This window comes from Pipistrellus kuhlii, unplaced genomic scaffold (genome assembly GCF_014108245.1).
Source record: "Pipistrellus kuhlii isolate mPipKuh1 unplaced genomic scaffold, mPipKuh1.p scaffold_m20_p_1, whole genome shotgun sequence".
NCBI classification, from domain to species: Eukaryota; Metazoa; Chordata; class Mammalia; order Chiroptera; family Vespertilionidae; genus Pipistrellus; species Pipistrellus kuhlii.
The window spans coordinates 14,204,453-14,227,416 of NW_023425404.1; the positions used below are offsets into that span (position 1 = coordinate 14,204,453).

The 22,964-nt window shown below is 42.7% G+C and overlaps 1 protein-coding gene across 26 annotated transcripts in view; it reads right to left on the reverse strand.

The window, feature by feature from the left end:
* Positions 1-22,964, reverse strand: part of SIPA1L1 (signal induced proliferation associated 1 like 1) — a 385,638-nt gene that overhangs the window by 61,288 nt on the left and 301,386 nt on the right. For all 26 annotated transcript variants that reach the window (XM_045579110.1, XM_045579114.1, XM_045579079.1 and 23 more), the window contains 3 exons: positions 13,784-14,357; positions 12,646-12,920; positions 3,534-3,803 (listed from right to left, as the gene is read on the reverse strand). In XM_045579110.1, the coding sequence (XP_045435066.1) occupies positions 3,534-3,803; positions 12,646-12,920; positions 13,784-14,357 (1,119 nt within the window). The remainder of the gene's footprint in view (positions 1-3,533; positions 3,804-12,645; positions 12,921-13,783; positions 14,358-22,964) is intronic.

The following is a 22,964-nucleotide window of genomic DNA, read 5'->3' on the forward strand; positions in this document are numbered from 1 at the left end:
GGGAGAGTAAATGTGAGAGGACAGACAGAGAGAAACATCGACGTGAGGGAAACACATCAATTGGTTGCCTCCTGCACAAGACCCGACCAGGGCCCAGTCTGGGGAGGAGCTTGCAATCAAGGTATGTGCCCTTGATCAGAATCCAACCCGGCACCCTTTGGTCTGCAGGCTGACACTATCCATGAGTCAAACCGGCTCAGGCTAACCTTGGTATTAAAGGAAAATGATAACGTGTTCCACAAATACTGTTTTAAAAAATTGTCCCTAATGAAGTCTAGAGTATTGTATCCAATTCAAGAAAAACGATGGTTCTACAGGAAGTAAATGAAGGTTTTTATGTAAAAGCAGCCATGCTGGACCCAGTCATGGTGAATGAAGCAGGTTTGTCTGAGTAGTAGGTAGACCGGAGATGGCTGCTAACTTATGCTCACACAGCCGGTTTCTCTACAGTTGGACACAACGTGCCTAACCTGGGAGAGAAAAATTAGTGCACGGAAGGCAACACTTTGGTCCTGACACTAGGCTCACACTGTTTTCATAAGGCAAGATTCAGTTTATGACAGAACCTGTCATTCGTTCTATTTGTGATTCATCTAAATGGTCCACACTCTAGAGACTGCCCAGGTACAAATGGAAAGGGTGCCCAGGGCAGAGCTGGGATGAAGGCAGAGTCGACTGAGTAAGCACCCAACCAGTCCCTTCCATCTCTTAGCAATGTGTTCTGTTCTTAGGAAGCCTACATAAGAAATGCTTAAAAATTTCAGCTATATTGTAGTATAGTGTATGGAAGAAATTATTATTTCGAGGTAAACTTTATGAATCCGTCGATATGCAAAGTATTCCCGAGGAATGTCACAAGTCTATTCTCTGTGCTGGGGATGTTCCTGAAATAGCAACAAAAGAGTTCCTCAACTATTACCTTCTGTTTGTGACTTGAAGTTAAAACTTAAAAAAAGAGAGAAATATTGTATTAATAAAAATTAGGAATGATGGGATAGGAAATCAAACTCTTTAATTTTTGCAAAAGGATATCCATCTAAATGTCACATACTTCACAATGAAGATGAGCCAAAAAACCTGGATATCTTGAAAATGTAGGGCTGGGATTTTCCAAGTCACCCACATCCTCCATCATAAGACCTTTAATCTGAGTCGAGTGTATTAATAACACCTGAAACTAAGGAACCTGAGATGGAACGGAATGGAGGTTAAATTTTCCCCCAAACCACTGGCAGCCTCATGTCTTCCACTTCACCTATACAGCTTAGAGTCTCGGCCTTCCATGGTGAGCACCTTGAGATTGTTTTTCCTCTGGGTGGAGTGAAGATGAAAGTTCAGACACAAGTGCAGGAATAAATAACCTCCAGAATCCAAAGGGCTCCCTCTGGAAGCAATGGAAGTGAGGCATCGCCTAGCACTAAAAGCTGCTCTATCACAGGACAATCATTAACTACAAAAAATATTTCCACTTTTGGAAGCCGGCATGTTCAGCAACCATCTTTAGTGTCTGTGGCAGAAATTAAACTCAACGTGGAATTGAAGTATGTTCTGCTATTGTATTACATGGAATCTTGTGTAAAGAAAATTACACACACACACACAAACAATCTCACTTGTAAAAGCCCAATGATTGTCCTGGAGGGAAAAAAAATAGCATCCTCCTCTAAACAATGGTTTCCTAAGTTCATCTTTCAAAATTTGGGCCAAATCATAAATTCCAGTGCACACACACCTCTGAGAGAGCCAACTGCAGGATGTGCAGAACAAAGAATTTATTCAGAGATCTCCTGGATGTTTTTCCTCCTCAAAAATAATGAAAAGTGAGGAGTCCAGATGGGAATGCAGCCACTCTGGAAGAGGACTCTTTTGAGATAAATAGCAAGGCTCTGTAAATAAATCTTCAGAATGGAATGAGGAATTTTGAAAAGACAACTAATTTTAGTTAGTCTGTCTGTTTTTTACTAAATTATTTATACACCAGAGGCCCGGTGCACAGATTCGTGCACTGGTGGGGTCCTTCCACAGCCAATAGGCGCTGATTGGGACTGGGTAAGACGGGCCAGACACACCCTGGAGTCCTCCTGTGGTTCCTCCCACTCTGATCGTGCACTGGTGAGGTCTCTTGGCCTCGGCTTGGCCTGTGGGGATCGGGCTGAAACTGGCCCCTGCACAGATTCACCCAGGGCATGTCTGGCCTGTCTCACCCAGTCCCGATCAGCTGGACCCCAGCAGCAAGCTAACCTACCGGCCAGAGCATCTGTCTCCTGGTGGTCAGTGTGCGTCATAGATACCAGGCGAATGGTAGCTTAGGCTTTTATATAGAGAGATAGTGGTCTAGTATTTCTGATGTAGTGAGGAACAATGTTTTATGTAGAAGCTCAAAGATAGACTAAGTTAAAAGACATCACAGTGTGATTTTTAAAACTTCCAGCTTTCTGTTCTGAATTTGAAGCAATGATGGCTCAGCATCTCTAGGACCCCTTTCCTGGCCACCCTGTTCTTGTGGGACCTGGTTCCTGTTGCTCAGATGAGCCAGGGACCATGTTGGCTCCACAGGGCCCTTCCTTCTGTCCAGGGCAGTGCCAGGAGCAGAGCCTTCTCCCACTGAGGGTTTCTGATGCCTCCCTAGCTGACCTCTGAGATGAGCTTAAGACAAGCAGAAGTGATGGGGAAAGGGCAGTGGGCAGAGGTAAAGAAGTTGGCTTCCTCTAACAGGTAATTGAATGAAATTGCCCTTTTCAGGAGCTCAGGGAAGTGGGACTAACAACTTATAATTTTATAGCCAATTTTTATTTACATTTTAAAAGTACTTAATCCGGTTTAATTTTTGGCCTAGATTTTATTTCAAAGCATTGCATTTTACAGTGAATTGCAGACAAAAGTGCTGGAGCATCCTTGTTAAGAGCCAACTGGTTATGATTTGCGAGGGAATCTACAGTGACTTGTTTAATAATAAACCTTGGATTCTCACTTTCTGGGGTCCCTCGATCCCTCTTCTTTTTGCTTATTTTACTCAGGACTAAGTTTTAACACATCCATCTCTCCCCGCCCCTCCCAAATTACAGAGCAGTGGAAAATATGTTTGTGCTGTTCTGGCTGCTTTTGTTTCTCACAATCATTAGCACAGTGACAGACACTCAACCAAAAATCTTCATTCTGTTGCTATTGTATCACTTATCCCCAAAGACTGTCCAAGATGATGTCAGGGTCAATGTCACCTCAAAGAGTCTGCTGAGTTCCAAGCCACAAGGCTAAGTGTACAAGAATGATTTCTGTTGACTGCACAGGGAAATGAAAGAGCAGAGCATAAACACATTACACAGAGCCAAGTGCTATTCGGGGAAGAGATCCTCATTCATCCCCACGGCTTTGGAATGCTACCACCATGCTCTGAAAGCCACTGGTGCATGCATCTCGGTTTCGATTCTTGATTTCTAGTAAAATATGGGAAGACCCAAAAGCTAGTGTGTATGAGTCTGGTGCTACTCAGTCGGGGGCACAGACGTGGAGTCAGCCTGTGAAGGGACACTCACCGCCGTTCCAGGGGGCGCCCGTCACTGGAGATGCTGCGTGGGATGTTGGCGGCTCTCTCTGGAGGAGGCATCTTCCCATCCCCCTTCCCCGCGTTCAGCCTTGAGGTCATGGGACTCTGCACCTGGGCCGGGACTTGAGGACCATGAGGCCCCTTGCTGGCATTCCTCTGCCACTTGTTGTTGTTTCGGAAGGGAAACTTGAACTCGTATGAAACCCCCTCATTCATTTTGTACTCCATCACTGGCATGCGGTAGGTTTCTGAGCAACTCCTATAGCGGGGAGGAAACAGAGAGAAGAAAAACTAATGTTATTTTTCCTTGTTGGTGCAACCATGCTAGTTCTCATTAACAGCCAAAATGGATCAAATACTTCACTAATCACTGGGCCCTATAATTAGTTTCCTTTTGAAAATCAGAACCCCAGAAGTCTTACACTTCTCCTTTGCCCAACCCCAACTCTTGAGTTTGAGGCACAGAGTCCTTGAAAATCAGAGAGCCAAGGACACCCTCGTGGGGATGGGGAACAGAGTCTGTACTGAGACCTGAGGAGGGAAGGCCACCCGGGCAGCGTGACCGGCAGGGGGGCAAGCCCTAAGATGGGGGGAAGCGAGCAGTCAGCTTCACACACTCCTCGTGGCATTTTACATCTGAGTTCTGCTGAGATGTACAATTTTAAATGTTAGTATCCTGATAGTAAAAAATTTAAGTGCAGAGAAATTTTGAAATCCAAACTGAGAGCTGAATTTAGTTCAGAAGGAGAAAGAAAAAGGCAACTATAGAAATTCTGCAAGTATCAGATTACCAGGGAATGAAGCATAATTTCAAATCAGGCTTTTTTTCCCCTCCAAAGTCAGAAATTTCCCATAGCAGGGCTGTCCCCTGGTAGTGAAATAAATGGCAGGCACAAATGTCTTCTGTTCTTTAGCCCATTTTTGTGTCACCATCCCAACTCCCACATCTCAGAAAATGTGGAACCCACTTTCCATTCCCTTTACTCCAAACCAGAAAGAAGCAAACATTAACTGAAAAAAAGCCTATTCCTACCAAAGCATTAACTCAAACTGGGCACCCGGATTTCATCATTAAGTGAAAAAAAAATTTTTTCATTCTTTCTTACAGGAATGTCAAAGACTGAGAAGCAGGTGGGCGGATGTAAAAAGGAGGTTAGGGTGATCCTTGAGAGGCACTTCAGAGTAACCCATGGCGAGTCCAAGCCACTTACATCCTTTTAAAAAGTTTAGTACATTAAAAAAGAAAAATAAAACAGGTAAAATTTAATTTAACCCAGTATGTCCAAAATGCTACAATTTCAACATATAATCAATAGACTCATATTAAAAACTATTGAGATTTTCACATTCTTCTAAATTTGGTGTCTTTTACATTCACAACACATCTCACTTGGGACCAACCATGTTTCAAGAGCTCTGTGGGGGGTGATTTGTGGCTCCCGTGCTGAACAGAGCAGGTCCAAAGGGCACCCAGCTGAAGGCCTGGTCTTGATTTGGGGAAGGGCTCATGTTGGCGTAAGAATAAGCACAGTGGAAGGGGACTTCCTTTCACGATCTTGTCCATGTATCTCACACACAGCCCCAGTGTACACTCCCACCCCACATCTCCGTGACAGTCCTGGCTCCTGAAAGTGCTGCTTTTGTGTTGGCTGGGTTCTTGCCTCCCCCGTCTTAGCCCAAGTATCCAATGGGCACCTTTCCTTGGAGCTTCCTTACCACTCCCCGACTCCCCAAAACCTGGGTCAACCGTCTGCCTACGGCTTCATAGTAGCCCTTTTACTAGGTGTACCGGTTAATAATGCCAATTTTGTAATAAAATAACACATTGATTTTAAGGGAAACAAAAGTCCTTTATTCAAAGTAATGTCCATTGCTAGCTACACATTCCCCATCTTTTAGGTAATTTGTGGATATTGCCCCAATAGAACTTTCCTTGTTTTGAGGCAAACTATTCAGAGACCCAATTTTCCACTTCTTTGTACGTTTTTTGTTTTTTTTTTAAATTTCTTAATTGATTAAGGTATTACCTATGTGTCCTTATCCCCCATTACAGCCCCCCCCACTCCCTCACTCATGCCTTCCCCCCACTCCCCACCCTGCGCCCCTGTTGTCTGTGTCCATTGGTTAGGCTTTATGCATGCATACAAGTCTTTTGGTTGATCTTTGTACATTTTGAACTGCTGCTCAGAAAGTGCATGTGCCATTGACTGGGACAAGTGGTAATCTGAAGGAGAAAGGTCTGGAGAATACGGCGGGTGGGTTACTCCCCAGGCAAGATCTTTTAACATGTCTTTAATTGGTTTTGAAGTGTGTGATGGTGTGCTATCATGAAGCAAAATTACTTTGCCGTGTCTTCTGGAACATTCTGGTCGTTTCACAATCAAGGCGTGGTTCAAATTGATTATTTGTTGTTAGTAGCGATCAGTATTAACTATTTCATCTGGTTTTAGAAGCTCATAATACACCACACCTTCCTGATCCCACCAAACACAGAGGATTGTCTTCCTTCCCAAGCGATTTGGCCTTGCAGTTGATGTTGATGGTTGACCTGGATGAACCCATGAATTTGTGCATTTGGGATTCTCAAAATAAATCCACTTTTCATCGGCAGTCACAATTCAATGCAAAGACTTTCTTTCATGCCGTTGAAGCAACATTTTACTGATGAGTTTTTTGTTTTCCATTTGTCTTTCATTCAGTTGATATGGCACCCATTTTCCTTCTTTTAAAAATTTTCCCATTGCTTGTAAATGATCAGAAATGGTTTGCTGAGCAAACAATCTTTCTGCAAGTCGTTTTTGAGTTTGACATGCATCTTTATCCAATAATGCTTGTAATTGTTGGTCTTCACACTTTTTTGGTTGATCTAGACATTATGTTTTTTACATCTAAATCAACACTTTTAAAGCGTTTAAACCAGTATTCACAAGTATCTTGAGATGGAGCATGTTCACCATAAGATTCCCAAATATTCAGCAGCACTTTTCTTCAAAATAAACTAATGAATTAGAACTTCCTGCAAATGCTCTTTTTTGGCAAGAAATTCGACATTTTTAAGCATAAAAATATCTATGATGTTATCACCTTCAGCAAATTTGACATATGAAGTTTTGAAGCTTGTTGTCAATACAACAAAATAGCATACATATCAAATCGCATATATATCAACATGTGTGTAACTCCATCTATTGAAAAAATAATCCGCATTATTAACCGGTACACCTAGTATGCCTTAATGACAATGGCTTTCAAACTTTTTGGACCACAATCCCAGTAAGAAATACCTTTCACATTGTGATACAGCATAAACACCAATACACACTCACACAAACACTCTTCCTCCGACAGCTCCCCTTTGCTACATTTCATTAAAAAACAAAAAATACATCAGGTGTGACCTCTTACATCGATTTCAAAATCTACTTGAGAGTTGTGATCTGCAGTTTGTAAAACATTGCTTTAGAGACCATCTGACATTACCTTTAGCAGTTAATAACTTATGCAATAAACCATTTTCTCTAATGAGGAAATATTACCTTAGGCTTTGATATAAATTTCAGCTTTAAGGCTGAGATTTCTGACATAAATATTCCACTGCAACATTTTTTTGGGGGGCTGTTCATAGAGGTATTACTGTAGTATGGTTTGAAGTCTTCCATTTTTAACTAAATATGGTATCTGATGTAGTATTTAGTGTTCTGGGTCTGCAAATATAATGCAATAATGTAGCTCATCAAAAGAATATTAATAACATTTACGGCAACCCATAGAAAATGTCTCTTCAATTCCCCATCGGGACCAGCTTAGCTTCTCCTCAGCAATGGTCCATTTTAACATGCATACTCCGTGGATCTATCACCTCTGCCCTTTCTGTTGGCTGCTAGGAACCACCACATGTACAGACTCTAGTATCATGTATTGTGGACACTATTTTTCCAAAATTTCCCCTAGACCACACTTTTCCATTATTCCCCCCTCCTCTGTGCCCTCTATGCACACAGAGATGCCTTCACTGAGTTTTAACTTTGTGATACTCTATGTTCTACATGTATCTTCAATGGCTGCTTCGAGTCTGCACTGCATCAAGCAGAGGTTAGTAAATAATGACACAGAAACCATAATGATGCAATGTACAACAAACAAGCTGCTTTCATTTTGGGGGTCTTGGTTTCTTTGTAAAATGAAGTTTTGAGATTGATAGTCCCTAAGCTTTCTTCTAGCTCAAACACTCTTTGAAACAGTCTTTGAAGCGGCATAATACTTAATACTAAATCTGGTTAAAAGAACCTACTAGCCAAAGATTTTCTCCTAACTATCATCTTCATTTCCATCACTTTTTTTTAAAAAATATATTTTATTCATTTTTTACAGAGAGGAAGAGTGAGTTAGAAACATAGATGAGAGAGAATCATCGATCAGCTGCCTCTTGCACACCCCCTACTGGGGATGTGCCTGCAACCAAGGTACATGCCCTTGACTGGAATCAAACCTGGGACCCTTCAGACCACAGGCCGATGCTCTATCCACTGAGTCAAACCGGTTTCGGCCATTTCCATCATTCTTAACAGAAAGCTAGAGACCTGCAAACCCTACAATTAGAGGATGTGGTCTGACAAGGCCTAGGCAGGGAGTGAGGATTCATTCATAGAGAATGAAGACAAAGCTCCCAGGAGCTACACCCATCCATTCTGCCATTTCTATTGCCTCCCAAAGCAGGCGGAGTACACACTTGCTTCCCATCACTCATTGCCCTCTGTATACAAGAACGACAAGAGGTGAACCAGAAATGAGCAGTACACTGAAAAACAAAGGTGACAGCTGGCTTCTAACGACACGCAAGAATGTTCTAAAAGGACCTGCATTACATCATCCCAAGTGAAATCTGGTGATGAACTACTCTACCACTCGGATCTCACCATGGACGGCACTCACAAGCCCCACAACTTTCCGCAGTCGTACATCTTTACCCATTCTTCAGTTGAGAGAACGAAGGCCTGGACACTAATTCGCCCACGACCACAAAGCCAGGACTGGCAGAGGCAGGACTGGAACTCACAGGATTAATCTACTTTTGGGGAGACTTGGGTCACTCACTAACGAAAGGATACCTCTACTCCAAATTCCCAATTTCTTCACCTTATAGTGTCCATCGCATCTCACTCAGGGCAGAGCCGATGACAAAATGGAAAACTGAAACACACCCTATCTCCTTACTCGCTTCTTCAGTTTTTTTTTATTTCCATTTCCTTTAATTTCTTGTTACCCATGATTCCTTTTTCTGTAAGGCACTAAGAAATGCAGATAGAAACACAGTTGAGCATGATATCGAACAAATCATCATAAGACTGGACTCCTGAAAGTTAGGTATCTAAGGACAGCGAGGTCCCTGAGTGTGTGACTTTGGCTCAGGAAAAACGTGTAATGGGCTCTGAAAAACAGAGAGATGTGAGCCAGAGGATCTCTAACTGCTGCCCTTCTGGTTTCTGCATTTTTAAAGACTTTGTGACCCACTTTTATTTATAAGGTAATTTGCTCCCTTTATGTAACTTGTTGGTTTTTCTCTCTTTCTCTTGAATGACCCTTAATTGCTTTCTTTAAAAACTGTGCCCCACTCCCAGGATCACCATCAGAACGTCAGTTTAATTGCTCTCCAGGTATTTTCCATCTCGCCAAGAGAATGGCTGCTGAAGATGCGGAGGTGACAGATTCGGAGGTGCAGACGGGTTAACACTGGTCATGAACGGGTGGACGGGTGAGGGCCCTCCTGCAGTGCAGCTCACTCAGGGCGCTGCCTTCCAGGGAAGCACCAAACCTGCTCCAGCAGCAGCCGCTAGGCCGGCTCTTGGGCAAGTTCGGGACCTTTCCAAACCTTGTTCCCCTCATGGTTTTAACGGAGGTAGGGCTGGCGGAAAGATTTCACAGGAGGGGCTCAGGCAGTTTGCTTTACTTTCCCTACCCCTTCTTTTCCTTCATTAATGACTCTCCCATGTGAACATACATTGATGTTTGTAATTATATACAATCACACCCTCCCCTCCCCCTGTACCCAGTGACCCTGAGAAGGGGGTGGAGTGGGGACAGCGTGCCTGGAGGGGAGGCCTGTTCTGCCTCTCGCTGGAGCTGCAGTAACAACTGAGAGAAGAAGAGAGTGACTAGTCAGAGTCATTAGTCGCTGGGAAAACAGCAGTGGGAGTGTGAAGCACGGAGGAGAAGGAGAAAAATGACAGAAGAGAATTCTCTCATTTTGCTAAATATCGTAGCAAGGTGTTAATGTTTCAACTGCTCCTGGAGGGAGGACCAATAAAGAATGAAGTTGGTCTAAGGGAGCGTGGGGCGAGCAGGACTTCCAGTCCTGCAAAGACATCGATGGCATCACATCTCACCTCCTCAGAAGGCCTGAGGGCATTTTGGATGGGAACTGTAGTGAAAGTGAAAGGAGCAGAGTGTCCATCTGGCCAGCCGGCTGTGGGCTGTGCAGTATGCGCACCCTCCACCCAGCCTCCCTCCCTCCCCGCACCCTGTTGCCCTGGGTCATGTCACCACCAGAGCTCACAGGCTAGGAGAGGATGAACTAGTGACTTAGAAGCAGTGTGGGGACAAATACGGCTCATTCATTCAGGGTGGGTGGGAGCCGCTGTCCTGGTTTGCAATTCTGAACTGTGAGCCTGTATCCCAACTCTGCATTCAGTGGGGTCAAGTAAATAGCTTAAAACTAGCTGCAATGGGAGTATTTATACCACAGGAATTAGCAAATGTTCCAAACCAAGACTCTTCCTCCACAGAAAGCCAGGTCACCCACAAGTCCCTGCTTATCCTGGTGTGTGGGGTTTGTACCCCGAGCATACATGTAGCAATTAAGAGCTTGGATTTGCAAGAAAAACTTAATGATGACCTTAGGACGTTACTAACCTTTCTGAGTCTTTATTTCCTTTAAATAGAAAAAATACTAATGGTACTACCTCACAAGGTTGTTATAAAGACTAAATGCACTAATCCACAAGAAAGTGCTCTTCAGGACTTGGCATATTAAATACGCAGCCAATGTTGTTTTGCCAACGCACCACAGAAGGCATAGCTAGCCTGGTATGTAACAGTACATAGCCACCTCCTATCATGGACCCATCTTTCCAGTCACTATCCACAACCCATGCCAGCAATGTTCCCGCTCCAACCTGTTTCCTCACACACCCGCTCCCCTCTCCTGCCCCCAATACAAACTGGGGACTAGAAAAAAGGGGAAAGATATCTGAGCAAACACCCCCAGGCTTCCTTTTGAGGAGATTAGTCCTCAGACCAGCAGCGATAACTGTACCGTGTGTGATTAAAGTGGACAAGTCACAAAGCTTGGTTATCTTCTCCAATTTATGGCTGCCTGTTCAGAGACAATAAAATAGGCAATCTACAGGAGAGATCAACCTACAAGGGATAGCAGACAGACAGCCGAAGGGAGGAGCGCAGAGCAGCTGGAGAGCTCGCAGGACCCTCGCTGCCTTTCTGACGCACCACAAGAGCCGCCTCGGGTCCCAGTTCAGCAGAATGCTGACCCTCAATGTTGATGTGCTTGAGAAGCTAGAGAAGACCTGGCCCACTCAAAGGCAGGATATGTGTGCAAGGGAGTTTCAGAATATTTACCGCCCCCCAAAAAATACAGCTGAAATAAAATGTTCTAAATATGTATTTTGATTTCTAGAGAAATCTAGTCACCCAAAAAGGAATTTTTCTTTCTTTGTTTTAAAAAAAAATTACTGATTTTTTTTTTATTTTTTGAGAAAGGTGAGGGATAGAGAGAAAGAAACATCGATGAGAGAGAAACATCGATCAGCTGCCACCTGCATGCTTCCTACTGGGGATTGAGCCCACAACCAAGGCATGTGCACTGACCAGTAATCACAGGCTGATGTTCAACCACTGAGCCACCCAAGCCTGGCAAAACGGAGCATTTCTTAAAGCAGTCAGACAAAGGGATTTCACGGTATTTTCACATAGGTGCATACTCTCTAGACCAGCGGTTGCCAACCTTTCGGAATTCATGGACCACTAGTGGTCCACAGACCACAGGTTGGCGACTGCTGCTCTAGACCATCCAGGAGGGAAGCAGTATTAAGAAATACTATCACAGTCTGGCCTGCAATGTTTGGTTTGATGACCTGAGTACATTTAGGTTGTCTTTGCTTCCTATTTTTAAAGGACATCAATGACCCATCATAACTGTACATATATTCTACCACGTGAGGTTCATGCATCTGTGAGAGTGCAAGTGCAGACCATATTTTTTTGGGGGGGGAGGGAGGAGGGAGGACCAATAAAGAATGAATATTAAGAGAAACTCTTAGAAAATAATGAGTTCAAAGCAAATTAGCAGATTAAAAAAACAAACAAACTAGCAAAAATAGCATGTGTGTGCCCAAAGGAGAAAAGTAACAGTTGATTAAATTTGCTCCATCAAGAAACCTCCCCAGAGACTGAGAGACTGAATTTTCACCCGCGCTGCCGGCCTGGCAGGAGCTGGGAGGGCGGGAGCTCCCGGGCTTCCCTTTGTGGAAAGGCTGGAACCAACTGCCAAAGAACTGAGAGCAAGATCAGCTCATCGGAAGCCAATTCCTGGCACACGGATGCAGTTAAGAGAAAGCCCGGTCAGTCACGTTCCGCCCTCCAGGCGGAGAGAGCCGGGTCAGAACAGCACTTCTGAGTTTTGGACAGCAATTGGGTACAAATGAGAGATTCCTAAGAACGAGTATCATGCAACATAAGAGAAAAAAGCCTGACAGCTTGCGATGCTGAGCGCCTTCTACTGTGAAGTGTGCACTGATTCTCAGCTACCGGTGCAAGATGTTTTGAGATGCTATTACCAGACTTCTCTATCTGGAACAGCAACTTCATAAATTGAGAGATGTAAATCCTGGGAACGGTCCAAGTGAGTCATTCTTTCCAGCTGCTGCCGCCACATGCCGAGAGGGAGCTGTCCTGAATCAGACTTGCCGTGGACGGAACGGCAGTGTAGCATGTAACCTAGTGCTCCCACACCTCCTTCCCCCTCCCCAGGAGACCTCCACCACAGACCCAGCCCCGCGCCCTCAGCCCAGCTGCCCAGGCAGACCTACCTCCGAGGGGTGCAGTCATCGTGCGGGGGGATGATGACGACCTTCACCGTGACGGACGTCCTCAGGAGATCGATCATCTGCTCGTGGCTCAGAGTGGCCACCGCCACCTTGCAGATCTCCACCAGCCGGCTGCCCTGCCTCAGCCCCGCCTGCCAGGCGTAGCCGTAGGGCTCCACGTCGGCCACGATGCCCTCATAGTTGACGTGGAAGCCAAGCTGCCCTAGCCCATTCCTTCGCAGAGTCATCTCCACGGACTCACAGCCTTTTGACACGAACTAGACAAGGAAATAAAAGAGCGTGGTTTAATGAAGCGGGACTAAGTGGTGAGTGCTGGACACGAACTGGCAGCACATTGCAAACAGGGCCATTCTGAATACTCTGCTGCCAGCCACAGAGCGGTCTGGCTGTGTCCCCTTCACTGGCCCAATCATTAGGCCGAAAGGAACATATTTGTTGCATCCAAGGACCTCAATAGCTTCACCGAAGTGACAAGGAAACCTCTAACAGAGACCCACAGGGAGCTGGCAGCCCAGAGAAACCATATTCTGCTACTTGTTTTGTCCTTTAAAACACTCAAGGCAGCCGAAACCGGTTTGGCTCAGCGGTAGAGCGTCTGTCTGCGGACTGAAGGGTCCCGGGTTTGATTCTGGTCAGGGGCATGTACATTGGTTGTGGGCACATCCCCGGTAAGGGGTGTGCAGGAGGCAGCTGGTCGATGTTTCTCTCTCATTGACGTTTCTAGCTCTCTATCTCTCTCCCTTCCTCTCTGTAAAAAAATCAATAAAATATATCAAAACAAACAAACAAACAAAACACTCAAGGCAGCAGATACCCAATCAAACAATTCTTTTCAACAACGGAGGCAGACTGGCTGGGCTACATCTTAGGTCACCAAGGCGGTGGGATCACACTATAGTTTCCAACACACACAGTTAAGTGTGTCTTCCCCTGACCTACTGTTTCTCTTTCTGAAAAAATGATGGGGAATGAATGTCATGTAAATGTGGTGTTGCTTCACAGTGTCAAGGGGGTTTTCAGAGGAGCTGATAAAAGCACGAGCCTCAGGGACTTGGCTCTGGTCTGTCCTGGAAGTTCTGTCAAAGGCAAAGTGCACGTGGGTTATGAAGGAAAGGCTCACCTGCAACCTTCTGACAATCTCCTTGATATCCTCATTGTTAGTGAAGCTCTCCACCGAGACACACTCTCCTCGCTCGTAGAAGATTTTGAGGCTGGTGTCGGTTGAAGTCCACCCTATCACGTCTCTGCAGGAACAGTTGAAAACCACGCTCTTTGTTTCCTGTTCGATGAGGACGATGAACTCATTGGAGACCCCGAGAAGGCAGTCTATTTCCATGGCCTTGGTGTAGTCCTTAGCGCGGACGGCCCATACGATGGCCCCCATGCTGCTCAGCTCAGCTCCTGGGTACGGCTTAGACTTTTCCTTCTTCTTGGAGGCCAGGGAGATGAACGGGAATTTACCAGATGGGTCAATAGGGGTGTTGGTGACATTCTTTTCGGCCAGATCCTTCAGGTATTCCTGGCGTGTCCGAGTCGCCATGGCCCGGAACTTCTCTGATTTGTGAGCAGCATTTTCTGCGTTTATCACTTTGGCCAGAAGGAAGTCCCTGAACACGTTTGACTTAGGGAAAGTAACCCCTTTGGGGATGGGAGGTCCAAAGGAAGGCACATCTCTGGACCTGGTGACGGCCACACTAAGATCAAAGAGGAAAAGGTTGGTCAACACTTTGCAGTCTCAAAGCATAAGAATAAAACACACTTTCTCAAAGATAAAGAAGTCCCTTGAAAGGAAAATAACTGTCACTGCTCCCCAAGAAATAATGCACAGTTTTTCTTTCATTCAACCACATTTAGAAGTTATAGGACAATTTTTTCCAGGCCATAAAACCTTCCAAAAATTTAAAGTAAAAATATTCTTTTCATTAATAAATGGTAAACCTAATATAACTCCATGAAATAAAAATTACTGACTATTCTCCATAAAAGACAGTATTTTAAATATCTACTGATTCTTTCCCAGGAGAGTTAGTATAATCACATGAACATTCAGAACAAGTACAGATTCTGTAAGAACATTAGTGTGGTTTCCATTTTAGATATGACGCTCCTAAGCAAATAGCTTATCATGAAAATACAAAAAGATGCATGACATAAGAGAGATGTATTAAAATTTCTTTTTAACTAAACAAACATTACTTGTTGGCCTATGTGTCAGGCATTATGCCACCAAATCAAAAGCATAAGTTAAAAATGAAAATTGACATTTGAGTAAGGTATTAAAATGACTTTGATCTTTAGAATATTAATAGCAACAATGCTTTAAAGTCTTGTTTTCAAACTGAGCTATTCTTTGGTCCACATTCTCTACTTTTGGTGTTTGACAATTTTTTTGTGAAGAGAATGTTTTCATTTTCTCATTCCTTTAAGCAAAATTGACTAAAGAGAGCCTGTTTGTCACTTCTCCTTACATTGCTAAAAGTGGGCCTAAGGACCATATGAGAATCTTTAAAAAACCTATTATTCTTTAATTTCAAAAGGAAAAACACATTTCCTAAAACAACAAGAACAACAGGAGTGAAATAAAAACAAAAAGGCTGTGTGTTTTATATCATGTCCCAAGGTCTCATCCAAGGCCTCCGCAAAGTTTGAGAGGGCTGGAAATGATAACTCTAGCACAGGCGTCTTCAAACTATGGCCCGCGGGCCACATGCGGCCTGCAGAGGAGTCTGATCCGGCTCGCCAGGTTTTTTGGGCAGTGAGCGCAGCCGAGGTGTTACAGTAGGAATTAGTAGTTCATATAGTCCGGCCCTCCAGCTCTCTGAGGGACCGTGATCTGGCCCCCACTTTAAAAAGTTTGAGGACCCCTGCTAGCAGATCAAATATCCCTCTTTTCAAATTACCTAATTATTTAAAGTAAGTCAATTATGCAATTGTAAAGCAATAGAAAATCAATAGAAAATCTGTTCCTTCTGAACTCCCAGAATGGAAAGGAGAGCATGCATTTTTCAAAATAAATTGAAGAGCTCCGTTTCATTATTTTATATTTTTATATATATTTATATATTTGGCTTTTCTTTTCTTTTCTTTTATTATTTTATTTTTGTTAACTCTCAACCGAAGATATCTCCTCCCGTCCCCCACCCTCCCACACTGATTTTTAGAGAGAGTAGAAAGGAGGGAGGAATCGGAAGGGAAAAGAGACAAAGCAACATTGATGTGAGAGAGACACATCTATTGCCTCCCACACATGCCAATACATGGCTGGAGATTGAACCTACAACCCAGGTACATTCCCTTGACCAGGAATCGAACCTGGGACCCTTCAGTGCATTGGCTGATGTTCTAACCAATGAATGCACCAACAGAGTATGGCTTTGCTTTTCAAAGAAAAAAAAAATGCTTCTTGTCAAAATAGGATAATTAAAAACAATAACTTCAAGACACAATTTATATATTTTGTCAGAAAATGCCACCAAATGGACTACTTGTTGCTTTTCAGAAATTTACTATTATTTTTTAAAGAGCATCTAGTTCACTTCATGACAAAGAAAGTAGCAAGCAACACTCCATTTTCTAACTGGAGAAGAGAATGTGAAGAAACCTCCATATGTAGTATAGTTTAATTATGTGAGTATTAGAGAGGCAATTTTTCTTGTCTCCTGTGAACTCTCTGGCTTGAATACTGACAGCTGTATAATTTAAATTTGATCACGTTATGTTTTTTTTTTTTTTTTTGTTTTTTGTTTGTTTTTTTAGTAAAGCAAAAGATGCTAAAATCCAGATTTGCTTCCTTTTCTAAGAGGAATCCTGTGAGGATCCAGAAATATTTAACATCTTTCATTTTTAAATTGGCAATTTCTTTTCTGGCTAATTTCACTTCAAATCATTATTATTTTTTTCTCAAGAAGCAGCTATGATTTTATTTTAAATAAGGAGAGGAAAATGCTTAGGAGGGGGTGTGAATATGAGCACCATCCATCCACTTACCCCGTATACTCACTGGCTTCCTACAGATCTATTTATTAACAGATAGAACTTGAGACAAGCATACTGTAAACCCACCAATAATTAGAACCCTCTAGAATAAACTATGAGAAAAAGAACCGAATCCTTAACCTATAATTATCACTGATTCATCGTGGTAGGGAGGCAAATGATACAGACAATAAAGTCGGTTTTGCATCATTAGAAATAGAATCTTTACTGAAGATGAGGAAGATGATACCCTAACATGCTCTTTTCAAGTAAAGGGTTCTGTTTTGGGTAAATCTAACTTTTCTGCAAGGTTAAGAGGTCATTAAGTATCACAAATTCTGAACGCTTGACAATAAGGTTGCCTGAGGCTAAGTAGGAAGAATATTTTGCCTCTGTAAGAAAAGAAGCCTTTCCAGAATTTCAGTTTGCTGTATATAGACACTTAAAATGTATTAATTATAAATGGTTCTTGCTATTTTTAAATAGCAGATTCCAAAGGGCTTCTGCTTGGCATTCTCACATTTGCCTTGTATGCAATATTGCATCTCCTTAGAATGCATTCTTTAAAACTATAACCATGCCTATTTACTCAATATTGTGGAGGACTAGGATGTTCTACTCAAGAGAGTTATCTAGAAGACAGACAGACAGAAGTTCAGAGGCTGAACAGTTGTGGAAAGTGAACACTGGATGGAAAGAAAACTTGGAGAATTCAATATTCCTCAAACTCTGCCAATAAAATCTTGAGTTTCATCTTAAAACTCATTTTGGTTTTACATTCTATTGAAAAATATGTTCCCTTTAACACAAAATCTTGGAATAGCCTGAGGGACCAGGAAGGTGCTCTGTGTCTTACTCGGTCATTTGACATATCCTTGGACCTGCGTTTGAACAGCTGGTATGGGTTCTTCCCTTCTCCGGGAAACAGACCAGAGAAGTGGAACCTTTGCCCAGAGCTTGTCAGGGAGAGCCAGGAATGGAATCCGAGCTTCTGGACAGCTGAGAGGCTGCTCTATGACAAGACCACCCTTACGTCCCCTGAAAGGACAATTTAAACTGCCCAGTCTTGAGGTACTTGCAAAAGGGACCATCCATAAGAGTCACATGGCAAAGAGACCACCCAAAGGCTGTTTATAGTGGGTCTGGACCTTGTAACATTTGCTGACATCAAAGACCTTGGAAAAAGGAACACTACTTGACACCCAGAGCCAATTTCAAGTTGGGAATGTTACAGACACAACTGAACAGAAGCCCCAATGGAAAAAAGTGAGAATAAGACACCTGGACTTTTGAAACACCATGGGAACAGCAGTAAATTTCTAGCCCAAAATTTAAAAGGAAGGGGGTGTAGCATTAAAACAGAGGGAGTTTCCCAGTCTTTGAGCCTGGTTCAGATTTCCAGCCAGTGAGCTTCCTAGAAAGAGAAAGCAGAGCTGGGCAAAGGGCAGAAAAGACAGTGGAAAGCAAACTTTCCCATCATTCCCTCCCTGGGGCTTTCGACTTCCCGTAGCATTCACTAGCCAGCTCTTGATGAGCACCCGCTATACACTGGGCTGATGTGGAGGATCAAGGATGAGATGACATAAGCTCAGCCCTCCAGAAGCTCCAAGTCTGGTGGGCGCTACATCCAGTGGTTGCATGCTCCCCTGGGAGTTGTGGGGTGCACTGGAAACACTAGCAAAGGCACTGTTGCTAGTCCTGGGAGGTAAGGGGAACACTCCAGAGAAAAGAAAGCAGGAATTCATCAGATGAAGGAGGGGCAGGGGTGTGTGCAAGGAGAGGCATTCCTGCCCAGAGAGGAACACGTGCAGAGGAGGGACAGAGTACAGTATGTTCTGGGAGCTGTAAGTAGCTCCACATGTCTCAAGAATGAAACGGGGGGGGGGGGGGGGGGTTAAGGGGGGTGAGCAGAGGACTGGTGGAGGTGCCAGTGGAGGCTGGGAGACAGGAGAGGCCGGATCCGCAGGACTTGAGCTGCAGGCTTTGCCAGGAAGCCTGAACTTTTCCCTAAATGGTTTAGGTACGCACGAAGAGGACACACTCAGATCTTTGTCTTAGAAAGTGCAGCTACACTGGACAATAGGAATGCTAATTAATTATGGCTTGGAATAGACTTTCTGAAAGACATTTCCACCACTTGATCCACTTTGATTTTCCCGCTCGCTGAAGCGGGCATGTTTATTTTTACTCAAGAGAAGAAAGGAAAGGGGCATTTAATGTGGGTGTACTGAACTCCCGCCTGCCTACATGAGATACTTTACTTAAGGGACTTAACTAGATGTCAAGCACCCTTCCATGCACAGGAAGGGAAATTTAAGATGTGAGAGGCTGAACAATCTGGTCTGATTCCAAGTGCTTTTTGAGCTACATCACACTCACTCCTTTCAACATGCATTACATTTTAACCACTGGATATGGAGATCTTTCTGAGAGGAGAAACAGATTTCTACCTTCCTAAATATAGTTACGACTATAAATTAACATTTATTTCAAAGACTCAGGATCATTATTATGAACACATTACTATAATATACTAGTTCTAAAGTGAATAATTCTTTAATTTCACAAAAAGTGGGTCAATGTTCCAATTTTCAATTGCTTACGACATTCTAAGACTTATTAAGTCTTTTTTTCTCAATTGATCCAAATAAGGCCCACACATTGCAAGTAATTAATTTCATCTTAAAAAAAAATTTTTTTTATTCCCCTCCGCTTCTCTTTTTCTTTATTCCCTGCAATTTACTGATTATAGAAATTAGGCTGTTTATCACAAAAAGTTGTCCAGAGTCTGGATCATGCTGAAATAAGCACCCTCTGTCTTTTGTATTTCCTGTAGTTGGCTTCTCTAGAGGTTTGGCTGGATTCAGATTCAATTTTGGAGGGACAGAAGGGATAGGACTAATTCAAACATGGGGTTATGTTCTCCCCTTATGCAACACATATTTATCTCTTTTGATATTTGCAGCAGCCTTTCACATTTAATGTATAGATCCATTAATTCCCTAGTTATTAATGAATGGTGAAAAAAAATTTCTTTTTCACTGTTTGTGCAAACTGAAGCCCTCAGAGTGAATGAAGTATATTTGGTTGTTCTCAAACCAAGTGTCCCTAGTTTGCAATGCTTATTGAATTTGTATTTTTGATGTGAATAGTTTTCTGCATCTCTCTTATCAGTAATCACTTATTGATGTTTCAAGACATCCTGGTCACTAAATTGCTCCTTTATCTTCTTGAATTGTTGCTTCTAATCTGCGCCATCAACTAGACCAGACAATTACACTCATTGTAGTAATATAAATAAAATAAGAGAGACCACAGGGCTCTCTTATCAGGTATGGCACAAGCTTTAGTACACAGACTTAGTGATAAATTTCTTAGTTCCTAGCTGTCTACTACTCAAGGTCACCTGGCTCTGGGATTACCTGAATGAGTCAGTTTTTCCTATGGAAACTTTCAGAGAGAGAGACCAGGGCCTCATTCCCTATCTTCTAGAAGGATTTTTCTCTCTTGGTTCTCCAGGGCCTAGAATAGTACCTAGCATATATATGACAAGGGCTATTAAAAACTGGTGAAAAATAAATAAATAACAATACACTCCAAACTTGTTTTTTTGAGATTACCCTGTATGTTACATTGGCTAAATTGTCCTAAGACTCTATTTACAGTGTTCGGTGTTATTTGATGGCCCAGCATTCTAAGGGCCTCCACTGGCTAGTAAGCTTTCCTACAGTAGTAACCTTCTCACTGTATTTTCCACCTTCCTGTGATTGCACTTCAGTGTATGCTGCATTCCTGGCATTATTTCTTTTCCCCACTGAATTCCATCTATCTGTGCTTTGAAACACACACTGAAGCTCATTTTCTCATTAAACGCTCCTTGTAACTTCAGCCTATACTGAGCTCACATTCTTCTATACAATTATAGCAAGAAGCTCCTTTGAAGAAACCACTCTTAAACTTACCACAGCACAGACACTGAGTAGACATCAGTGAATAAATGAGAGTGCTCACAGGGGGAAAAGTTGGGAACAAGAGCTTCTAAATGACAAAAGGCAGTCCGATTACTCTACATCATGTAGTGATATTTACATAACTTTAAATAAAATGTAATAACTATTTGTATAAGTAGCATTAAATAAAATTAGTATAAGTCTAGTAGCACCATACTTTTCAATCAAGAGTACTCCTAATGCAAGAGGCCTATAAAATCATATCCCTAGGAGTTTGGGGAGAGGCTGGGGTATGAGAAAAACTCACAGGTATAAAAATTATTTGAAGACCCACATTTTATCTTAAAATTGATACAAATTTCTATGCTACTACATAACACCTTTCATGAGAAAATAAACCCCTTCCCATCCATTTCCCTAAACTTTAAAGGCACACAGGAAGTGCCCTGTTTACTCTGGGCTTTGAAATCTCTCCTGACCTCACCACGTACCCCAGGAAACATGCCTATCTCGCTAGAGAAGGAATGAGAAAAGTTAATGCATCCCAAGTTTACAGTAGGGAAAGATGACATTTTTGTTTCTTGTAATTTCCTTCAGTGATGTTATAAACCGATATGTTGGCTTGGATTTACAGAAGGGCAAAAGTCAGTTTATATGCAATGAATTGAACCTTCAAACAAGCTTGGCCACTAGGAAATTCCAGGCTAACTCATCCATGTGACCAGCAGGGGAGTGCAGTGTCCTGCAGAAGCTCCCAGCCTGACATGGTGGGTTAAGATCCAGGTGACAAATTAAGAAAAAGAAAGCAAAAATCATGATCTTCAGGCTGGAGGTGGGGTGCAGGCTTGATAAGAATAAAACAGGTGTCACCTCCTCATCCAGCCAACTGTTTAGACTTGCACATGTGGCTATTGAGATCCACAGATGGCCACTGTGACCAAGGAGTATTACATTATACTAAATTCTAAAAACTGACCCTCAACTCACCTATTTGAAAGCTTGCATATTTAGAAAAATCTGAGTATGTGAGTCTACTTTTCCAACTGCAAGTTCTATGAAATCTAAAAAAGCAGATTATTTCCAATGAAAAGTAAGCATCCTGAGATAAACAATAAGTCTAAAGTGTAGCCTAGATTTCCAAGTCTTAGTCCACAAACTTATAAACTATCTAAACAATTTTAAAATTAAAAAATTACTAGTTGAAATAATATTTGGGGTATTATCAGGTAAATAAAATATATTATTGGGTCAAAGTCACATATCGTCAAAATTTTACCTATTATCTTGTTACTTTAAAAAAAACACAGGACTATTACACATATAAAATTAATGTGTGGCTTGCCTTTGTCTAATAAATGCTTTCCTTATATTTCAGTGGGAAAGCATTTTATTTAGACAAAGGCAAGCCACACATTAATTTTATATGTGTAATAGCCCTGTATTTTAAAGTAACAAAATATAGAAAATGCATACTGTGTACTGGGTTCATGCAAAGGATTTCATGCTACTTTAAAAGCTAAACCCTGAGAATGGTCACTAGGAAGTTTGGGGAGTGGGAACCTAGGTAGTTTTTCTTAAAAACCATTCACAAGGATTTAGCTTTCAAAGTAGCATGAAATCCTTCGCATGAACCCAGCACCCAGCATGCTTCAAGAGTGTAGAGTGTTATCTAAATGAAGTTACCCATCCCATCATCATCAATGCCCTATGCTTTCTCACTCTACACCTAACTGACACAGCTTTCAGAGGCCAAGTTCTTGAGAAGAGGTTTCAGATCTAGGCCTTCTGTGTTTGCATTTCCACCCTGAGCCTAGGAAACCAAGAATTCTTGCGTTTTCATGCAGGGCTGGCACCTGAAACATTCTGGAAGAGCTGGCATGTCACTAGCAGGGCAGCAAAGACCTGCTCCACATGGATGGGAGTGAGGCATTGAGACTAGGCTTAGGAACCAGACGCAGTGCGCGTGAACCTCAGCTCTGCCCAGGACCAGCAGACCCAGTCGAGCTCTCTCTCTTTGGGCACTTATTTTGCTCATCTGAAAGTGGGGATGAAAACAGTACCGACCTCATAGGTTTTTTAAATGAACGAATACATGTGAAGTGCCTAGACTAGGGTGGGGCTTGTAATAAGAAGGCAAACACAGAACGCAGTTAATGTGAAATGTGCAAGGATGGTGGTAGCCAGCATTAGTCCAGAGTAACCTTTACTTGTTTTGTTCCCTGAACTTGCTAGCTCTATGCCTATAATTAATTTGCATCATTCCTGGAGTTAGACAGGAATGGATCTCACCACAATCCAACTCCCAGTCTGTGTTGCTACTTCCTTCATAGGTAGCTATATTAATTCAAAAACAAATAAGCCAAATAAATAAAGCGT